Here is a 20,121-nt window from a genome sequence, read left to right as displayed (position 1 = left end):
TATTAAGTATCCGATCCGGTCCAAGATGGCATCTGGTACGGGCGTAGGCATTTATGCAAATGACTAGTGACTACAGTGGTAGTATCAGCATGGGCAATTATGCCACTATCTTTTAAGCCGAGACATACGCAATAATTACCTGTGTACATAAGAATATAGTTAGACAAACCCAAGGAAAGAATATCTATATACTCAGCGACAGTCAGGCGGCACTCAAAGCCTTCACATCGCCCAGAGGTGACTCTCGACTGGTATTAAACGGCATCCAAGCTCTTAACAAGCTTGGAAGGCAAAACAAGATGCAACTGGTATGGATACCGGGGCACGAAGGCTTCATTGGCAATGAAAATGCCGATGAACTTGCCAAGGCCAGGTCTGAAGACAACGTCACAAGGAACCATTAAAACGGCTATGAAGGACCATACAAAGGCTAATCACCAAAAAGAGTGGGATGCCCTGGTAGGTCTGAAGCATTCAAAGCTCTTTATGCGGAGGGTAGAATCTGGATGGAGCAAAAAGCTAGAAAAGCTAGGAAAAAGACAACTCTAAATTATAACGGGGGTATTCACAGGCCATTACGGGATCAAAGGAATGTTGGCCAAGATGGGACACGCTGACTACACAGATTGTCGCATGTGTGGCGAAGAGGAAGAGACCGTCAGACATCTAATGTGTGAATGTCACGCCCTCGCCAGACAAAGAATGAAGAACTTTGGAGCAGGCTACGTAGTACCAAAAGACATCAGAGAGCTACCCATGAGCCTCATCATCCGATACGTGGAGATGGTCGAGAAGCTCCTGAATAGATGAAGGATCTTAAGATCTAAGGGGGTAATTGCACAAAAGATCCCGATGGGTCGAAGTGTATCCGGAAGGGCCCCGCAGATTTAAGATAAGATGAGTATCCGATCCGATCGAGCGAAGGACCGACTCCTATACATTCTCGAAATCATTCAAGGCGCCATCTTTGATTTTTGCCTTTGACATCCTTCCTATATCCGATATCGTAACGGATAATATGACAACGCTGTATCGCCTATAACCATCATCATATCCAATGATGTTGTCTCACGTTCCACTCTATACAAGCCATCCTCTCTACCATCCATTTCCAAGGTAAAGGTGTTGTCAGAAAAACTTCTCGTTATACCTAACACCTAACTAATCACTACTACTAACTGTCTTATATCGACAGCTCACTATCTGATTGCAAGATTCTAGTCATAGAACTAAAGATAGAGAGCTAGGTGTGTTTTAATTTCTACAGTTTGCTAATTTACGCAAAAAATAAATAAAAATGTAGGTAAATTTCGCATTATGGCGCTCATCTATCTCAGCCGTTATCAATTCCACGCTTATACGCACCTGTAACATTAATTTTGTTCCATTTAATAAATTATCCGAAATTATCCGAATTATTCGAATATTCGAATAATAAAAATTGTATTATCCGAATTATTCGAATATTAAAAATCCGTCGGATAATGCAAACTCTAGCCCCTACTCAACGCGACTAGGCTCCCAATGAGCCACTTCCGTGCTTACTTGTTTCTTGTGCTATTGTTTTTCATTTTAGAGGTTTCATTCATTATAATAGGTTAAACATATATTTTATGAACGAAACTACCGTTAGAGACTGACATATTAAACATATAATTTCGACTATTTACACGTGAGTGACCGGGTTTATAATGTTGTATTGCCAGTTTGAAGTTTTTGAAAATTTTGAATCAATTTTTAAAAACTTCAAACTGGCGACTCTGACAAGTAGATACTTAGAAAAGTGTGTTTTTTTTTTTTATTGCCACTTCGGTGGCAAAAATTGTATACAAGCATACGACTATACGCTTTTAAATCAGAGGTGTCACATTCTCCTCGCCAACCCTGACGCACCCTGAGCTCTGGCAACCTTATTCACTGGCAAGAGCACAGTAGTACTATTATAGTGGTAGGGTATGTTATAAAAGTTTAACGTGTACTGTTTAAACAAAAACCATAAAATGTTGGTTACAACAAACATTTTTTTCTATAATAGTAAATGGTAGAAAATTATTTCTATAATGGTAAATGGTAGAAAATTATTCCGCAATATTTTAGTTGATTTGAGAACGTATTTTTAAAATTTGCAGAAGTTCTGTTATATGATATGACAATATGAAATGAACGTCGTATACCTAAATGTCATATAAATGAGGTTACGTAGCCAAATGCACAAACGCTCACGATAATATCGTTTTCGTAGCTATCTATCTATCGCCCTTGCGCATTGGCGCGACAGAGCCAGACTGCATTTCTGTCGGCGTCTGGCGTCGACGATTGCCAATCGGCTACGCCGGCTGTTAGCTATATTTATAATTAAGTATAACCGTTACTATTTAGCAAGCCTATTGATAAGCAACATATTAGCAATCACACATCTGTTTTCTAAGATATTGTTAACGAATACTACTACCTAATTGGTTTTGTTCACACGCAGACGTCAGTTCATGACGTATCTACTATAAATAATATGACCAATTAACATCAATTACTTGTAATCGGTATACATATTAGTTATTTTTTGTGGAAGCGGTAGTGTTAAGAAGAAAAATGTTGCATATCCCATTCATCTGTAAAGAGATTTACCCCCTTATTTATAAACGTTTACTAAAGTTATCAAGCCGATAAAGTTCGTATGTCCCTTTTCTATCACACTGATACGTCGGAAAGGGACAAACGAACTTTATCGGCTTGATAACCTTAGTGAACGTTTATGAAGAGGGTTAAATTTTAGAAGACCTTAATTAAGTTCTGTAGGTATCCATATTTCTGATACTTATACCTACAAGGAGGAAATGCCGCCAATTTACCGACTACAGTAACTGTTGGTCTATGCCATAAAAGTAGGTATTTATACCAAATGGAGTAAAAGTTGTACTTACCCAATTATTTGACAAAATAATCCTATAAGTAGGTACCAATAAAAGTTTTTCAAAGTATTGTTCGTTCTAGGTACGTAACGTACCTATTTATATTGAATAGACAATACGATTACTAGAATACGACTAATCATAGGGAATTTTGCCACTGACCAAACAAAGTTCATGGTATGCAGTTAGGTTGTTAGTGTTATTATCAGATTTACGAGCTTTTAATCACCGTAGAGATTTCATGGTAGTTAATGAAAATAAATATACAATACGTACCTATTTACATATGTTTTTCCCCAAACCGACAATATTTTTCCCAAATCGACGATCGAAATTGAATATTTATCCCGAATCGGCGGCCGGTAGGTACTACGTACCTACCTAGCAAAAATTTTTGCTGGAATGGAATATCAGTCGTAGTAGGTATCTACAATTCTACATGGATCGATGAGGTCCAGAAAGACCTGTGTGACCTTCAAGTGACCGAGTGGCATCAGATCGCACAGGATAGGAGCAAATGGCGGAATCTAGTATCGGAGGCCAAGATCCACTTCGGGTCGCTGAGCCATCGCAGTAAGTAAGTAAGCTATCTACATATAGTAGAGGAGTGGAATGAGAATTTGTATGGGGGGGGTCATAATAATTCCCACAGAACCGAAGTTTGGTTTTTTTAGTTCTTTGTGTGTGTCTTTTTGACATACTAAAAATATAGTAAAATATATTTATGCAAAATGCGTTTTTTCGATCGCCAAAAGTTGTATGAAAAATTACTATGGAAAAAAAATCCTAAAATTTAAAAATCGTCTCTGGTATCAACTTACGGGGAATTAGGCGGCAATTTTTTTTATAGCGTTGATATTTAGCAAAAATATAAATATTTTTCACTATTTTGGTAAAATAAAAATTGATAAAAATCATAAATTTGATGAAAGGAAGTAATTAAAACATAAATTTCATTGCAGCAATGTAATTTTTAGGGTTTTTTCATATGTCCCACACCATGGTAAATACGGGTACGATCCGCCTGGTGATTAACAGTTACGGTAGCCTATGACGCCTGCCAATCTAGAGCCTCCACATGCGCGTTGCTGGCCCTTTAGGGTACCTTTCCACTAGAGATGCGCAACGTGATAGTGTTTGATATCCACCAATCATGTTCACTGTTCACAAAGCGTAGCGCTAGTAGGAACGGGTTCGACTAAGCTGATTGTGGATATCAGAAGCATCCATAACACATCTCTGGTGGAAAGGCACCCTTAACAGTCCTCAGCTAGCTCGCAGGATAACGCGCGTCCGCGGGAGAAAAATCCTCCTAAGCCTACATCGAAAACAGATGCCTTAATCTCGCTGTCCAAGGCTCTAAGTCACGCGGCCCCGGTAGCCCAAAGAAGCGCTGGCTGGACGTCGTGGGAGCGGACATACAAGAGAACAATCTCACGTCTAAGTATGCTGAAGACCGGGCAAAGTGGAGAAGACTGAGTAGGAAAGCGGACCCTGGCGCTAGGCCGGGAAAACGCTAGGTTGAAGAAGAAGAAGCCGCAGTGTGCGACCATATACGGGTCCAGGGTGTGTGGATGCGCAGATTTATGACTAGAAAAACCGATGATTATTAGGTTTTGGTTTTCTCTCGTGTTCGATATAATGCTTTATCGACAGTTTTTTTATGGGATGCGACAATTTATATACTTATATTGAACCCCCCAAAATACAAGTTCATGGTAAATACGGTTACCCAATAGGAGGATTTTTCTCCCGCGGACGCGCGTAATCCTGCGAGCTAGCTCAGCTAGCTGAGGACTGTTAAGGGTGCCTTTCCACCAGAGATGTGTTATGGATGCTTCTGATATCCACAATCAGCTTAGTCGAACCCGTTCCTACTAGCGCTACGCTTTGTGAACAGTAAACATGATTGGTGGATATCAAATACTATCACGTTGCGCATCTCTAGTGGAAAGGTACCCTAAAGGGCCAGCAACGCGCACGTGGAGGCTCTAGATTGGCAGGCGACATAGGCTACCGTAACTGCTAATCACCAGGCGGATCGTACCCGTATTTACCATGGTGTGGGACATATGAAAAAAATTACATTGCTGAAATTTATGCTTTAATTATTACTTCCTTTCATCAAATTTATGATTTTTATCATTTTTTATTTTACCAAAATAGTGAAAAATATTTATATTTTTGCTAAACATCAACGCTATAAAAAAATTTGCCGCCTAATTCCCCATAAGTTGATACCAGAGACGATTTTTAAATTTTAGGATTTTTTTTCCATAGTAATTTTTCATACAACTTTTGGCGGTCGAAAAAACGCATTTTGCATAAATATATTTTACTATATTTTTAGTATGTCAAAAAGACACACACAAAGAACTAAAAAAACCAAACTTCGGTTCTGTGGTAATTATTATGACCCCCAAGGCTATATCTCCTCTACTAATAATAGTATAAACAATGCAATTATATTTTGTGCTGATCATCATCATCATCAGCGTCCAGGTTAAATGTGCAGCGAAATATCCTTTACGTATTGAATTTTCTCTTCTCGCTTAGTGATAGTGATTGCTTAAGTACCTATATACTCCCACAAACTTACTAAAATACATATTAACCTTTATTTATTTATTTCAATTGATAATACTTGCTTCTTACCGCATTTCCCATTTTATTAACAAATGTAGGTATTAGGCACCTATAGTAACTGGGTATAGTTCCAATATTACATCATAAATATATTATGATATTATTTATTAAGGTAATATAATTGCGATACTGTTGCCCCGCAAAATGGATTAGCTAACCGTCCCTTTATGGGATTCAATATTGCAAAGTTGTAACTTAATATCAATGCGCATAACAAACGCAAACCGAAATTGAAATTAATGGTGCTCGTCAGAAAAATTACCTGCATGATTACAATTACGCATACGAAAATCCTCATACGATATCTTAGTTACTTTGTCAAGTACCGACTTTGCCAATTTTTGCACATGGACCGAATTCTTATTGGAAAAACAGCTCTTGAGAAATCTTACCTTTTAGGTATTTCCAGAGCGATTCCTCGGCTGCTGTTATATTCCTCAGTTTGTCGGTAAAACAAAAACGTCCCGTAGCCACCAATAGATCACTTTCCACTGTCCACATACACTGTCCTGTCGGTTATCAATCAATGTCAATAGCGCAAAAAAGCGACTTGAAAATGCAGCGTATTTTTTTTCCTTTTTGATTGGTCGTTTCGACGCGGACAATGTTATCGGCAGTCAAAAGTCAGGCACTTATCAGCGACGCAGTGGCATGCGCACGTGGGTCGGTCCAAGCGGCTGAAAACGCGGTCTAACACAACCTCAGCGCGCCAAACAGACGGGCCGACTGAACATGAACACTGAGTCACATCCACACGCACACCGCCGCTCAACAGGTGAAAACGCCGCTGTGTTGGTGTCAAGTGAACTCGTATACGACCTGTGGAGGTTACCCAGGTGAACTGGCGCGGATGTGTGGGTGAACCATTTTATTCGTGTTGGACAGATTTATTATTACCGGTATGCGCATGTGTGTGCGCCGTCCACAGGTTGGCGGTGTATGTGGTGTGTGTGGACGCCCGGTCACATGTCACGCGCGCGTGTGTGCTGCCTACCTGTTGTGCCCCCGCAACTTATTAGTTTTGTACTTCTTTTAGGGCTGCACTGGAAGATGTATTATCCTTTAAGACATTCATTTCTTTTGTTAAACGTTTTATAAACTTCGCGAACGGGAACAGTAGCAATTAAGCGCAGGATACCGTGACCTTGAAGTTTAAAACAAAAGATCTCTCGTGACAAGATTAAATAAATTTTCAACTTCTAACCAACCAAACATTGGGTAACCGAGTTTGCATAGATAACAGGATCTGTGTACGTAGGTACCATTGAGTGCCACAGTTTCCTGCAAACCTGACAGGTATGCATGCAGCGCGCTACTCTGTACGGCACGCTGGCTGGACAATTTCCTGAGCAGCTGCATTGTCCACTTTTCTTTTTGCATAATAGATAAAACGGCGATCACGAATGTTGTAGCCCAGAAGAAAGAGTTGCTTTCAATCCGGAGGTCTCGGGTTCAAACCCAGAACAGAACCCAGTACTGTAGGTAACTAAGTGCGAAATGTCATTTGTTCATTTGACATTTACCAGTAACTTTTCGTGAGGTTCATTGAAACCGGGCTAATTACAATGAGACCAGGCAGGCAAATATGGTCGCGCGACAAATGATAAAACATCAGGCCGTCCCTATCGCACTATTTGTAAGATTCGATAGGAACGACCTGCTGTTTTATCGTTTATCGCGTAACCATGATTGCCTGCCAGCTTTGCCCTCTGTCCTGCCTTAGTTGGAAGGTCAGATGGCAGGCTAAAACTGACCCCAGGCTCTCAGAACTCGTGTCAATATGACAGGATAACGCTAGGAAAAAGAAAAAGAGGAAGATGGCGTTATTATTGTTAAGGCTGAAGAAATGTACGAGCCCATAATTAAAGAGCCGAAAGAGAGAACTATCATTGTGGCCAAAAATCAACGGGCCATGGATTTTATATGGAACAGGTAGGTATAGCTGTCATGTAAGATGTTTGTACATTTTTTTCGTGAAAGGACATTAATAAACTAGATGACTACAGCTCAGAGTAGTTTTTCTTTTTATTTAAGTTGGTAGTCCTTCGAATATTGCTTAAAAATGGACCTAGACCAGACAGTATACCGTAATATAAAAATGAATGTTTGACATACTTATAGTTATAGGTACTTAAAATGGCAATAAACCTCATACATTGTCTTCCTGTGCCTCCTGTGGTCTAAAATCGTGCCATATGCACTAGCCCAGCGGTTCTCAAACTTATTTTCCCATGGAACCCTTTTAGAAAGTAAAACATGTGACGGAACCCTTATTTTTTTTATTGCAATCTTTATTTTAATAAGCAATCATGATAGTAAAATCTAATCACTAGATTCTCTAATGTGAGATATTACATGAAGCAGTTTTTTTATTTTTAACAATTGGTGAATATTTGGTTTTATGGAAGAGAGTTGAAGTTGCATATCAGGTACCCAAAATTCACACGGAGCCCCCAGAGAGGCTTTGCGGAGCCCTAGGGGTCCGCGGAGCACACTTTGAGAATGGCTGCACTAGCCATTGTGAACTTTGTACAGCGTAAGGTCACGGATGTTTAGCATTATTACAATACGTATTAACGTTCTGTCACCTTGAGGTAAGTGTAAATACGCCTTTATTCCACGGACAAATAAGTCGTAACTACCATTGTATGGAAAAGACAATTAAACTTTAAGGTGTAGGTGATAAAGACTTTAGTCATAGACGCGTAAAACGCCCTTTACAACCTTTAAAGAAAAATGCGCTTCACGTGGAGAACAGGCGTAAGTTACAGTTTACAAATTGGAAACGAACCTTAAAACTCGACGCTTCGTGGTCGATTTTTGAGTGTTACATTTTTGGTTTTAAGGTTACAATTGTATTTGAAAATGTAGGTCGTGACTCGTCTATTTGTATTGTAATTTGCACCTAATCAGACGTAAAACTAGATTGATTATCAACTCTTGGATTGCTCGCACGTTGATTGACTCTTTTGTTCTTTTGATGTCCGAAAAGAGAAGACCGATTGTGGGGTTTCTAAGTCGTTAAGAACATAGCCTGGCTACATTAAATTTAATGCGTGTTTGTTAGATCAGTTACGAGAGATTTTACCTCCATTAGAATCTAGGGTACTTAATAACTTATTTTTAAGAGTATACATAGCATAGAGTAGTAGTAGCTTATGACATTAATGAACTCCTTGAAATGTAATATTTAGCGCGATAATGTATTTAAATTATATAGAACACACCAACTGGTAAAGATCAGTTTTGCTATTCGAAAACGGATAGCAAAATTGCATTTTATCCACAAGAGTGCAAAGTAATTTCATACAAATTTTAACTTGATGCCTTGAGCTGGCTGGTAGAATTTACCTACAAATAATTATTTTGAATCATAAATATTGAATAGATTGCTAGATTTGATTTAAATTGATGATGATTATAGTCAGTATTTGGTTCGTGTTGGTGTGGTGAAAAATGTTGTGTTTCACTCGGCGGCAAAGTTTGTTTAACCTACGTGCCTTGAGACCCTCGCAACGCTCAAGATTCCACTTTTTGAACCTCTCGCTACGCTCGCGGTTCAATATTGGAATCTTTCGCTTGCTCAGGTATTAATAGGAATTACTTAGTTTAATGAATGTTTATGTTTCTGACGTGTAATGTATATGTACAATATCAATAAATATGAATATGAATATGAATAAATGGGCTTCCTTATAGGTAGGTACCTACCTACTTTCAGCCTACTATAGCTATTAATAGGTATGATTCTACTACGCCAGCTTGGTACCATCGGCAACACTGTTAGCTGTACATTTGTGATCCTCATTACAAGGGCATAAAGTCTACCGATGGTTAGTTAAGGGCGTTGCTATTTGTACTCGTATATTAGAAACAATGTTCGCAAGGCCGAAAACAGGAGCGACAAGAATGCGTATTTGACAACCATTTAAATGTTGAAATAACGAAACAGCTCTGAAAATATGCATAACCAGTAAAACTCGACCATTTGCATTCCTTAAATAACCCTACTTAATAACCGCATTACTAAACAATAGCATTTCTATAGATATTTAATAAAGTTACTAAAGGGGTAAGGACGAAAGTGGTGGACCTGTGCTGTGCGAAATCGGTATTACATACAACGCAGTTCCTCATTCTCCTCTAGGTGAATCCACATAAAAGTAACGTGAGTCACGACACGTATTTATTTGAACTACAGCTGCAAATTAAAGGATCTATGCATATATCGGGAAATTAACACTTATTTAGAGAGATTATCACTCGAACTTGAATCGTGAATAAATGGAACATGCCATAAAATCGTGAGTCGTGACTCATGTTACTCTTGCCGCATACTGACCCTTCTGTGGATTTTAAGATTATTAAACGTATTTGACACAGTTATATAACAGCTATACGTATGCCCCATCGTTCTAATGTAAGGTGGATTATAGTCCATTTACTGACATTAAATGTGACGTTATCTGGGTAAAGGGATGTAGTGTGTGGCTACGCCCCACCTCTCTCTAATATTTTCTAATGACACACAAAAGCTTACTTTTCTTCAAAAATCTAGACACGCGGTAGCGCGGTAGCGTGTCCAGCCAAATTCAAGTAACATAATACTTTTTACCTGAATAACTACCACAATATTTTTTTTTTCTTGTAAATATTCCTCGATGACACTCATTATTTTAATTATCACTCAATAAGAAAGGACGCATTAGCGTTAAACTAAAAAAATGTTTTTAATTTTCCATATAAAACACTATAAGAAACTAAATACAACCTTATCACACTAAACTGTCCTTTATACTCCGAATGTACCACTCCACTGGAATAGCTTCTGGTCCTTCCACATGGAGTCAGGTGCACAAACTAGGGCAAAATTGTCGATGGCGCTTACGGCGTTATGAACGATGTTCGTATACAAATACGACGCCGCGGGACGTAAGCGCCACCGACAACAAGGTCCCTTTACCCAGATAACGGAACAAATTGTTAAAAAATATTATTCATAGTTTCCATATCACATAAAATCAACATCATCATCATTGCGTTATCCCGGCATTTGCCAGGGTTCATGGGAGCCTGCGGGCCCCTGTGACAATATCATGTAGAATATATTTATATATAGAAAATAGAACATAATAGAAGAAAAGCGGCAATAAGTGAAACTTGTCACCAACCGACGATGGCCACGAACCCTCTGTCAAGTGTGAAGCGACATAGAAGAAGAATCACAGTATCCCGAGAGGAAAACGGGGCCAGTTTTTCCATGGAAACCCAGCCGTCCCCTTTCCTTATCCAGATACTAGTAATGAATAGATTGCAACACGCGCTGCATTATCTCACAATGTGCATTTAATGGTGTACGGAGCTAACATCGGATAATAAGGCTATTTCATAACCCCGGCGAATATTTACACGCGTTTCAATTAACGAACAACGTCCGGAACAGGGTATGGTGCGCAAGATGGTGGAGAGCTACGAAGATAGAGTTCTAGGATGTCATCATTAAATCATCTTTCCTCCCCACTTGACCAAATATAAGCTCGAATAAACACTACAACGACACAATATACAACCACGCCAATATGAAAATTGTAGATAGAAAATTCAAATTACATATATCTGAAACTACGTATGGAAATAATTACACTTTTCGTAGCGTTTATCATTGGTTAACGCAACGCGGTTTTTACGTTTTTTATTTAAATATTAAGTTTTTTTAATATTGATTTGCTACGGGCTACGGGGCAATACTACGAGCATAGCTTAGAAAACATGTTTTTTTTTTTAAATTTGCTTTGGAAGGAAACATGAATTTAATGTAGACGCTTATCAAAAGACAAATTTGCCGTTATCTGGGTAAACCTTATTGTCAATGGCATGGCGCTATCTCCCTTTAAAAAATCACGTCAACTCGTGGCTCCGTTTTGCCGTAAAAGACGGACAAACAAACAGACGCACTTTCTCATTTATAATAATATATTAGTATGGATTATCGTTCATAACGCCGTAAGCGCCATCGACAAGAAGGTCCCTTTACCCAGATAACGTCACAAATATTTATCCGAAAGCTAACTTAGATTTTGGGGCACCAGCTCTAAATACTAGTATTTAAAACTTTTATGAAGCTAGGCAAATATATACGTACAATACATGGCATATAACAGTAATAAAATAATAATTATTTCCCAGTTCCACGACTTCGTAGCTCCCAACTCACACCGTATAGGATAGCATTCTCGTTTTAATTTATTCAGGTTCGCAATTAAGGCCGTGTTCTGGCACAATGGGTGCGCGGGCGCAGGCGATGCGACAATTGCGCATATCGCTATCGCCTCATCGCGACCTCTTGTGGGACAACGGTTGTAAGCTTTAAATGTAATATTTTTATAACCTAACCACGAAATTAATATTTTGAAAAACCCCCGACCGCGACATAGTAGACCGATTTTAATGAAACATGGCTAAGAAGTCTCCCGACTAACTCAGCTTTCAGACAAAAAAAACTAAATCTAAATCAGTTTATCCGTTCGGTAGCTACGATGCCACAGACAGAGACACACACACAGACAGACAGACACGTCAAACTTATAACACCCCGTCGTTTTTGCGTCGGCGTCGGGGGTTAAAAAATATGTTGTTTATAAATATGCATATTAGTATATTAGACACCGTAAGAAAGTATTGTATCATAGGCATTTATTTGTGTGATGAGCACAGGCCCCGTAGCCGAATGGCATTTCTCCGACGCCAAACGAAAGCGATACGCCGCTGGCTCTGTCGCGCCAATACGCAAGCGCGATAGAGATAGATATCTACTAGCGCTTCGTTTCGTGAGCGTTTCGTGAGCGATTGTGCCATTCGGCTAGCCACCCAGGTATTTGTTCCTGAGTCATGGATGTTTTCTATGTATATAGTATGTATTTATCAATATAAGTAAGTATATCGCCTGTCACTAGCACCCATAGTACAAGCTTTGCTTAGTTTGGGGCTAGGTTGATTTGTGTAAGATGTCCCCAATATTTATTTATTTATAGGTATGTGTCGCCGAGAAGAAGACAGAGGATGATTATGAACATATATTATGTACAGATGTAGTGCGAAAAGATTTGCTTTAAGTATTGTTACGGAAACGTACGAATGTGTCATGCTATTTCAGTCAGTCTCAGTACGAGATGTTAGTCAGTCTCAAGACAAATACAAACGTTATCGGATAACATAACCACAAAATTAAAATTTTGAAAAAAACCCCGATGGCGACATAGTAGACCGATTTTCTTGAAACATGGCTAAGAACATTCCCGACTAACTCAGCTTTCAGACAAAAAAACTAAATCTAAATCGTTTCATCCGTTCGATAGCTATTACAATACCACAGACAGACACACACACGCAAACAGACAGACACGTCAAACTTATAACACTACGCGTCGTTTTTGCGTCGGGGGTTAAAAAATACGAAGGAAACCCTTTTTCGCACTGCATCTGTAATATGTACCTATTTTATAATAAAATAATGCTGTAGTGGGTATAAGGTACAGCGGGGCAAATCGACTGGGGGGCAATTAGACCTATCTCAGCTATCGCCCTACGACCCTCCGTATTAAAAGCAAATTTTCATCTAGACCGCGTATCTATTGTAACTAAATCTCCGCTCACCTTACTTATCTACTTACTTACTTGACTAACCAACATTATAGCTAACCCCCCTTTAAATATACCCCTTAAATTTGGCCTTGTGATCGTCTAGCGTGAATAAGTAGAACCCTTCGACGTGAACCGCGATAACCTAGATCCTTTAATGAGTATCAGCTGTATTTTTGACTAATTTTTAAAATTTTATTTATTTATATTTTAAAGAAGAATAAAGGTTATTGTAGCATAATAATATAGTGTTATAGAAGAGTATTTTATCAGATTTAGGCCTAGAAAGTTATGAGTGAGAAAATTAATGACGTAATGAAGAAATTTTTAGAATAAAAGTTAGTGAGTGAAACATACATGAAATAAATATTAAAAAATATTTTGGTAATCATCCGCTACGCCTTATTAGTGGTCCCGGCTTGGGCAAGGGCTTGCGATACGGTATGGGACCCCTGACCTGATCAAACCACTTTATCAGGATCCTAAGCAAGTAAGCCTGAAGGGCTATCTATCTAAAAACTAACCCCCTTTTTGTTTTGTCTCTTTTTCCCTAGCTAAACCCCCCTTTCCCCAATACTGCTAATAGACCATAACTTCTCGATTTTTCTAATGTTTTATCGAAACACCGAGCAGTTGCTAACTTTTATAAGAACTAAGTCTACTAACTTTTCTATGCTTTTGACTTTCCATCAGTGGACGGCGCTCGCATGCCACTGGGCCCTATAACAAACCTATGCTTTTTATTCCAAAGAATAGTTTGTTTCCCTAACCAACTTGATAGAATTTACCTTGAAAAACCAGTTAGCAACACTAAGTGTCCCGCAGCCACACCGAAAAATCAGAAATTGCTACCACAATTATTAATTTCACTCAAATAAATTAAGTAATAAGAGATTTTATAAATTACCAGTTTTACCACATATTTTAAGATAGTAAACACCACATTTAAAGTCCATTTAAACCATATAAATAGTAGTAGTTAAATTATTTCTCCACAATACACGTTGACCAATTATATTCCAAAACCAATCATAAAAGAACTCTACTTTCATAGAAATAGTGTGTGACTCTACCCTAATCCTATCGTTTTCCCTACTCTAACATATCTGGAACACAGACCTTCACTTACCATAGATCTTGAGTTCAGAATATGCACAAGTGTATCCCTACCATAAGCTGTACAGTTCAGCCAGCGAAGCTGAGATAGGCAACCTATAGGCTTGTGTCGGTCAGATCCCCCCCTCTGCTCTTGCCCGCGGGCTAGGGTAGCAGAGAGTAGATCGCCCTATCCGTGTATATATCCAGTATTCTAGGACACACCAGTACCAGCCACATGGGAAACCCAGCTGCGATCAACTTTACTTAGATGTGGATCGATCACAACCTAAATCCCCAGCGACCAACGCCAGCATGGACTAGAGCACCGAGTAAATAAATATAAATATATATAGGACCCCAGCCTCAAATACTGCCGACTTCAGTGAGCAAGGATTACTCCTAATGTCTTTCGTCAATCGTGAAAGTCCTCACTTCCATCTAACAGTTGGACTCTTTGAGACCGGTGAGAAAGTACGCCTTTTGTAAGTAAATAAAGACGCCCAAGCCCTCCACTTGGAACAAAAAGACCCCTAAACGCCTCTTATTTGACACCGTAAGGGAAGAAGCGCCTAGCCGGACAACAGTCTGTCACAAACAATGATCTGGCTTATAACTTTCACAAAATAACCCCATAGAAAATTACTAAATTCAATTTTACTGACCAACTAAACAAACGAATGAAGTTTCCTTTACGTGCTATAATCTAAGCTTAGTTTTGCAAGAATTACTCCCTACAAAACCAAACACAGACTTATCTCCAAGCACCAGCCATACATCGACCCAGTCTTTGTATTGCTTGACGGCACTCATGAAACAAAGCACAGAAAACTTCACTATACACAACAATTTAAATGTAACACTACACTATAAATAGAACACTAAATTAACCCCACAACTGACGGTAAAGCAATTCCACCACAGGTCCAAGTCCAACTGTACGACGATATTGTCCCCGCACAATCAAACAAAGACACAATTTCAAAGTTTACAATCACTTAGAATAATTTCCAAGTAAAAACAAACAGAGAAATAATAGCAGAACAACTTTACTCACCAGTATAACACACGAAAGCCAGAGACACTGTTAGTCTTGTGGATATTGTAAGAATGACCCGCGTCGGCTCGCTCCGACCCTTTTATATATTCAAAGAGTGACAGGCGACAAAAAGGGCGACTGGCGACAAAAGGGGCGACTGGCGACAAAAGGGGCGACTGGCGACAACTATGGCGACAAAATGGGCGACTGGCGACAAATATGGCGACAAAAGGGGCGACTGGCGACAAATATGGCGACAAAAGGGGCGACTGGCGACAAATATGGCGACAAAAGGGGCGACTGGCGACAAAATGGGTGACTGGCGACAAATATGGCGACAAAAGGGGCGACTGGCGACAAAAGGGGCGACTGGCGACAAATAACAATGGATAGCCGCTAAATTACACTCATAAGTAAAAGGTCATAACTGTTTTGTTTACTAAGTCGTACGCCTTAGGCATTAATGTCCAAGACAGCTCAGCACGTACGTTTTTGCTTCTCAATAGTAACATCTGCATGACTGCACGTGTTCCAAAGTGATATAGGAATAATTTTATTGATACCTAGTTAAGCGACGAAGAGTTATGTATTGCGGTTAGTATAGGTATGCAGATATTTTTTTTTGTTAAAGGGTTTTAGTTAGATTTGTAGATCAAATACGCAGTAAAATATCATTTTTGTTTCTAAATGCTACATTAAACACATCCAGAAAGTATACTACTAATCATTATGAACTTTTATGACCTGTGATTGAAATCAAGACATAATATTGGAACGCTACTCAGTTGACAACTGTCAGTGTCAGTATTTCATCCATGTGAACGTAGTTTGTTGATAAATATGTTTTTCCAACCTGTTTTGCATCGAATAACAGTGAATTTTATGAGTGAAAACGTGACTATACATGTGATAAAGCTTCAAATATATTATTTGTCAAAATATCCAATGAAATCCCAAAGAAAATATGCACCAAGAAAGTTGGTCAAGGAAAAGTTGATTCGCCGTAAGTTTTATATGTAATAACGAGTCAATTTCCTCGTCATAGACGCTTGTTCTGTTACAACTCGCCCCCAGATTGGAATTCTTTTACAAAATACAAAGTAGTTTGTAAAAAATTTCAATCTTATTTAGCAAAAGAAGCAATAAAACTGAAGAAAAGAAAAATATCTCTAGATCAGTCGGAAATATCCCCCCATTTCTAATCGTGTGTTGTGTATTCCAATACTATGCAACTGCTAGCGACTCAGTTTTGAAATCAGCTCATCAGAATCTCGACAATGAACCATGATAACTCCTTCCTCAGAGTCCACGCACCGCCAGGGATATCAGGTTGTGAATCTGATAGGTCCTATTAACCCGTTCTTGCTAGCTCGTTCCCCGGTCGCGGCGAATATTCATTCCATCCACACTGTTGGACCGGAATAATTATCGTAATAATTTCAACGAGTTCACAATAACTTCCCACGCAATTACGAAGAAACCTTTAGAGCTCTCATTATAAGTCCAGAGCCTTCAATCTCCATTGTCGGAACTCAAACCAATTTCTCTACCTAATCACTCCAGCCACATGTTTTGGCGCATGTCTCATACTTGAATAAAATATACAGACTTAAAGTTTATTTGAGAGTGTATTTTTTTTTTTTTATAAAACAAACCTTAAATGACATAAGCATGTACCTCAACTTGGTACCACATCCTTGATCAAATGAAGAAATGATTTGATGATACTAAACTTCACATATTTGAACAAATAACAAGGAAACAAATATTGAAAAGAGCCTCGTTCTCACTAGACGATATCGGCCCTTAAATATGTCGATTGTCAAATACATCCCATTCAAGATGAGGTGTGTGGATTCAGTGTGGGTCTTATTACCTTGTAGAGTGAGTAGCCACAAAAAACTACCCTTGAAATGGGTCGAATCCAAATGGATTTTAACCTAACCGATAAGCTTTTTATGGCTAATGTGTTTCCCTCAGCCCCCCCGCTGTTTATTCCCCGCAAATTCCGACCAAACTAGTTTTGACCACTTTACAGCGCTGTCTGTCTATATCAATCCACTCATTCTATAAAAAAAAAACATTCAAGACACACATCATTCAGTCATTCATCCCATTCAAAACATTCTTACATCTATAAACATTCATCATCTCTAAATTATTCACACACACACACACAATGTAACCATTCTTACTTCCTCATTCGCTCTTTCACTCGATCTCAACAGAAAGCCAACGCTCTTAAAAGTAATCAAAAATAAAGAATAAAATAACTTAATAACTTCAAAATTCACGTATTCCATTTTACCCCACTCTACCCTGACTCGAAAGCAAAGAAAATTAATTTTATTTATGATAGGTTTCATTTTATACATCTATATTTAATTTTATAAAGTAATTACTAACCGCAAACAAATTTGACAATGTGTGAAAATTGTTTGATGCACATACTAAAAATAAAATGTTCGTACGAAACAAAATATTATATTTTATGTTCACATTTTAACTAGAGTCGATTACTGTAAGTTCACTACCCTACTTTCAATTTTCCTGTCTTTGTTTTTTTTTTTTCCTGCAGTTCATAATGCAAAATTGATAGCATAAAATGCAAAAATTTAATAAAAGTAAGTACAGTCAGCTAAAAAAATTAGTGGCCCTCCCTACTCCGATCTTTGTAGGATAAAGTACTGACCGTGTTATGCTTAGAAACGAGGATTTGCACTGGTGCCTACCGACATCGTACAGTGGGACGGTGAGAGTCTTAAATAATGACTTTAGGGTGTCACCACCCCATATCATGTAAAACGATAACGCAAAATAAATATCACTGCTATCTGTAATAACTAAAATGAAAATTTGTTTGTCAACCGCTCTTAATTTTTCTAATGTCCAGGTAGACTAGATACATTTATGATGTTTGTATGATACCGAAAGAGAGAGAGAGAGAGAAACTATACGATGTGCTAGCCAATAAAGCCCTTTACCACATAGATCACTATAGAAATAAAATTAATTTCAGACAAAATTTTGACTTCTACCACCCTTATAATAATAACACTGAATCTTAATAAAATTATCAAGAACTCATAATGCGTTTCAAATAATGATAATGATGTTGATGATAAGAAAGAAAAATAATAATTTTCCCTATAAGTATGCCGCAATAAATAAACATTCTCTACTAAGAAGTTATTGACTTGTAACCAATGTACTTATAGAATTTACATTACACATCATGTAATGTTCATAATAAACGCATAATACAATTTTGCAAAAAAAATAATTGCAGTTTTGAAGTGGTTTTCATATTTTCAATTTTTTCCCGCAAAATATGATGTATCCTTAATTTTGATATGGTTTTGATATTTTTTTGTAAAATATAATGTAACATCAAATTTGATGTGGTTTTGATAAAATATATTCCTTTTTTTTTCCAACTATCTGCAAAATTTTTATTTTGGTTTTAATTGCCTTATGATAAAATACAAAATGATGTCATAAGTAGGTTCAAAATACTTTTATTTGATTGGATAATAATATAACAAAATAATGAATTTTTCTTGAAACGAGCTTAAAACTTGTATTGTCCTATTCTATGTCTTCAATATTGTATAACATGCCCCGAAAGTCTTTTGTAACCTCGGGCAATTTATTCCTTCTTCATTACATTTGCAGCTGCAGCAAACTTTGCAAATTGTTAACAAACACGACAATGGGCTGAGGAACTTGGTTAAGGTGTCTCTCTTCCTTTTTTTTCTTTTCATACTTGGCTAGTTCTATGATGAGTTCTTGAGTAGCTAATGATGATGATCAGATCCTGCTGGCCTCCTGGTAATATTTCAAAATTTTCCAAACTATTCTCTTCTCAGTCGGTGTCATAACCCAGGACACCATGAAACCTCTTCCGAAGACACGTTGCACACTTGATCACAATCAGCATAACCGCAAAAGATCCAGTTACTTATTTTTGAACACAGCAAGTAACTTGAAACCAATGAATATTTCTTCAACTCTAAAGTTGGCTAGTCCTTATTTGTCCAATCATTGGTCAAAAAATAAAATATTGCATAAATCGAATATCATAAACACTTGTTATTTCACTAGCGTTACTAAGCATGCACTTAAACACACACTGAAGTTTTCACCGCATGTTTCCACCGTCCTCGCTGATCCACTATGTTCAATGACAGAACACTGCTGTGGTAAGAATCTATCTTAGGTTAAAACTAAAGTTAAGTTAAAGACTTCCAATAAACAGAGGGAAAGATAAAATAAAAATCAAAAGAAGTTTTCACCGCATGTTTCCACCGTCCTCGCTGATCCACTATGTTCAATGACAGAAACACTGCTGTGGTAAGAACCTATCTTAGGTTAAAATTAAAACTATGTTAAAGACGTTCCAATAAACAGAGAGAAAGATAAAATAAAATTACAAGTGTCTAAATATTTTTCAATTATAAGAAATATGCCAACTAAGGTTGCAGGACCATCTAGATACTTTAACCATATGAGACGTACGTCTCATTTACGTTCACCTATATTACTAAATACCATTCTACAAAAGTAATTTTATTAACCTATAATTATTTTATTTCCTCAAGTATGATGTCTGATCGCTAAGTGACTTTAATTTTTCTAACTCAAAAATTACTGCAGACTATAAAACTCCGTCTTGTTTGCTCAATAAAACTAGAATAGGGTAAATTAACTGGGGTTTTGAACACTTACATATATGTATTTTTCTTGATCGGCATTTTCTGTTCCATTCTTCTGTTAATGTGGCATAATATGGCA

At 37.9% G+C, this 20,121-nt stretch overlaps 1 protein-coding gene across 3 annotated transcripts in view; it reads right to left on the bottom strand.

Annotated features, from left to right (window-relative positions):
- LOC125230119 overlaps positions 1 to 20,121 on the bottom strand; it is a 512,573-nt gene that overhangs the window by 341,407 nt on the left and 151,045 nt on the right. The window contains exon 1 of one of the 3 annotated variants that reach the window (XM_048135149.1): positions 5,948 to 6,273. The exons of the other annotated variants lie outside the window; for them this stretch is intronic. Coding sequence (XP_047991106.1) covers positions 5,948 to 6,056 — 109 coding nt within the window. The 5' untranslated portion in view covers positions 6,057 to 6,273. Of the gene's footprint in view, positions 1 to 5,947; positions 6,274 to 20,121 lie in introns of those variants that run through there. 3 annotated transcript variants of the gene reach the window in all.

This window comes from Leguminivora glycinivorella, chromosome 10 (genome assembly GCF_023078275.1).
Source record: "Leguminivora glycinivorella isolate SPB_JAAS2020 chromosome 10, LegGlyc_1.1, whole genome shotgun sequence".
Taxonomy (NCBI): Eukaryota; Metazoa; Arthropoda; class Insecta; order Lepidoptera; family Tortricidae; genus Leguminivora; species Leguminivora glycinivorella.
Note: the sequence above shows the minus strand (reverse complement) of the source record. Positions and strands in the feature narration are given on the sequence as shown.